The sequence below is a fragment of the Magnolia sinica genome, chromosome 15 (genome assembly GCF_029962835.1).
Source record: "Magnolia sinica isolate HGM2019 chromosome 15, MsV1, whole genome shotgun sequence".
Taxonomy (NCBI): Eukaryota; Viridiplantae; Streptophyta; class Magnoliopsida; order Magnoliales; family Magnoliaceae; genus Magnolia; species Magnolia sinica.
Genome location: NC_080587.1, coordinates 62,136,009 through 62,138,573, shown reverse-complemented (window position 1 = coordinate 62,138,573; position 2,565 = coordinate 62,136,009). Strand labels below are relative to the sequence as shown.

General features: G+C 40.4%; 1 protein-coding gene across 1 annotated transcript; it reads right to left on the bottom strand.

Annotated features, from left to right (window-relative positions):
* Positions 1–1,466: 1,466 nt before the first annotated feature.
* On the bottom strand, positions 1,467–2,362 carry LOC131227453 (uncharacterized). The gene has a single exon (XM_058223249.1). It carries the CDS (start codon positions 2,207–2,209, stop codon positions 1,682–1,684), a length of 528 nt encoding a protein of 175 aa, XP_058079232.1. The 5' UTR covers positions 2,210–2,362; the 3' UTR covers positions 1,467–1,681.
* Between the last annotated feature and the right edge of the window lie 203 nt (positions 2,363–2,565).

Below are 2,565 nucleotides of genomic sequence, written 5' to 3'. Positions count from 1 at the left end.
TCCTGTGGTGTGGCCCACTTGAGCTTTGGTTTGCTTCATTTTTTGGATCAAGCCATAAAATTATCTGATACAATGGGTGGACAGAGTGGATAAAATATATAAATGACGGTGGGCCTCAGCACACAGTTCACAAGTTTACCACGAAAAGAAATCTTTCCATGAGATCCAAACTATCATATGGGCCTAGTTTCCACCATCAGATCGATGGAATGCTTATCAGGGAATCAGATCATTCGTCAGGCAAAATATGCTGCAAACATACCGTGGATATTGGTCCACTGATTGGGGAAGTCACGCTGATATGAGACATAGCTAGAAAATAATTTACACAGATAGCTCACTTAGGTCTTATTTGATTAAAAGTAATTTCAAGCATTCGATAGTAAAAGCATAATAATACTTTCTATACTTGGAAGAGGGGAAATTATGCCTTGAAAAGCTGGCAAAATCCAAAATCTTTTAAGCTAAAACTTTGTGGCCCACTATGATGTGTGTATTAATCCACGCCGTTTATTCCTCTCTTTTTTTTCAAATCATTTTTGGGCCTGGGTCCAAAAATGAGGCAGATGGCTCAAGTGGACCACACCATAGAAAATAGTAGGTTCAACAGTGAATGTCATTATTCCCATTGTGGGCCACTTGAACTTTCAATCTGCCCAATTTTTGGGCTCACGGCCTAAAATGATCTAGCAAAATGAATGGACGGCATTGATGAAACATATACGTCATGGTAGAGCCCACAAAGTTTTGCCACGTAGCAGGGTAGACTTCATGCCTTTCCAGGAAAATGGACGGGTGAATAATTATTACTTAACTATATTTTACAGCCATCCATAATTATGACCAATCAAATAAGCCCTTAGTGAGTGCACTAATATGATCTTTGGCAGATAGCATGTTAAATGTGGGCCATGCCTAATGAATGATTCAGATCAATCACACATGTCATACAACATATGAAACAAGGTGATGCAGGCCCACATACTGATGCCAAACTGAAAGGGTATATATAATTCTGATACATGAAAATTTTAGTGAAATTAAACATTAGGTAAAAAGAAGCATTTACCTTGTGGTATTGCAGCTGAAGGAAGATAGTAAAAGGGGGTAAATGGACATGGATTGCATCCAACAGGGGGCTAGATGCACACCGTCCACCGCCACAATTTTTTTTTTTTTTAAAAAAAAAAGGGCCATGTGGATGTATAACGTGTAGAATCTACAGTGAAAATGTAAAGTTTTTACATGAAATGAACATTTGGCCCTTTTATGATTGGTCCTCGGACTGTACACCTGCATATGGCACTTTTTTCATTGACGTTAGAACATCTAACCCAATTCACCAAATTAACTCCAACGAGAGTTTGATCATTAACTTATTGAAAAACCCATATAAAAGTAAGTTACAAACACCATGTTCACACATTCTAAATCCCAATTTGGGGTTATACCCAAACAGCTCCAAACATAGGTACAATTCCACAAGAGGAAACTTTCTGGTACTTTCCTAATGTCATCTTAGATGGAGATAAACATCTCCATTTGAGACAATCCAAGTTCAAATTTCAATTTTGCATTTCCTTGTAAAACCTATAAAAAGGCATGTACATGTTGAATGTGGAATGTAGAAAAATCATTCTGTATTTACAATTCTATCAGTATTCATGTCATTACATGTACCTTATGCATGTGGCCGTACCACAACCAAACCATCCTTGCTTTGAAGTCGTCCACCCAATACTTTGTTTTCAACCACATCTCTTCTAGAACCACACATTCCCATGGCATGTCTAAGCCAAAAACCATTCAATTTCCACACCTTCTTCTTCCTAAGAGCTTCATCTGCCCTGGCTGAACTTTTACGACGGTCTTGACCGTCGCCAATGCAAGGATCATAAGAAGAACTAGTGGACCTTAATAAACAATCCAACTTCCGCGAAATTCTATCGATATCGTATGAATCAAAGAGAGATATGTCCATGAGATATGGACCCATGATCGAATTGGATGACTCTAATCGAAGCCGACCAACATCCCTCATCGCTTCTAGCTTGAACCGAGACGACCCGAGGGCTCTACTTGTTCTAGAGAGATCGAATTCACGCGATAGTCTTCTCTCACAACCAGACCCATGTTGGTACCATGCCCAGGCCGCAGCTTTCACGATCAACAGCTCGTCATCCGCAGCCGGCAGGTTTCTCTTCTCCATGGATTGGGTGTGAGAAGAGAGGGGTGTGTGGATTAGAAATTGGGATTGGATGGGATTGAGAATCTATGAAATAGCAAGTACTTGTTAGGAGGAAAATGGCATTCTTTTTGGTGATGTTTTGTCCCTTGTGATGGGAAGGTATCGTGTTTTGCTTCATTCGTGCCTACTTGCCGAATAAGAATTCAAATGATGGGAAACGTTTTAGTGGAGTCGGAAGAGCCCGAATATTGGTTGAGGCATCCGTGCACGGTAAATGTGGCAGTTTGATATACCGACCTGATGGTGGGTTGACGTGGCAAAGTTCCGTGGGCCCCACCATGATGTATGTGTTATATCCACGCGGTCCTTCCATTTTG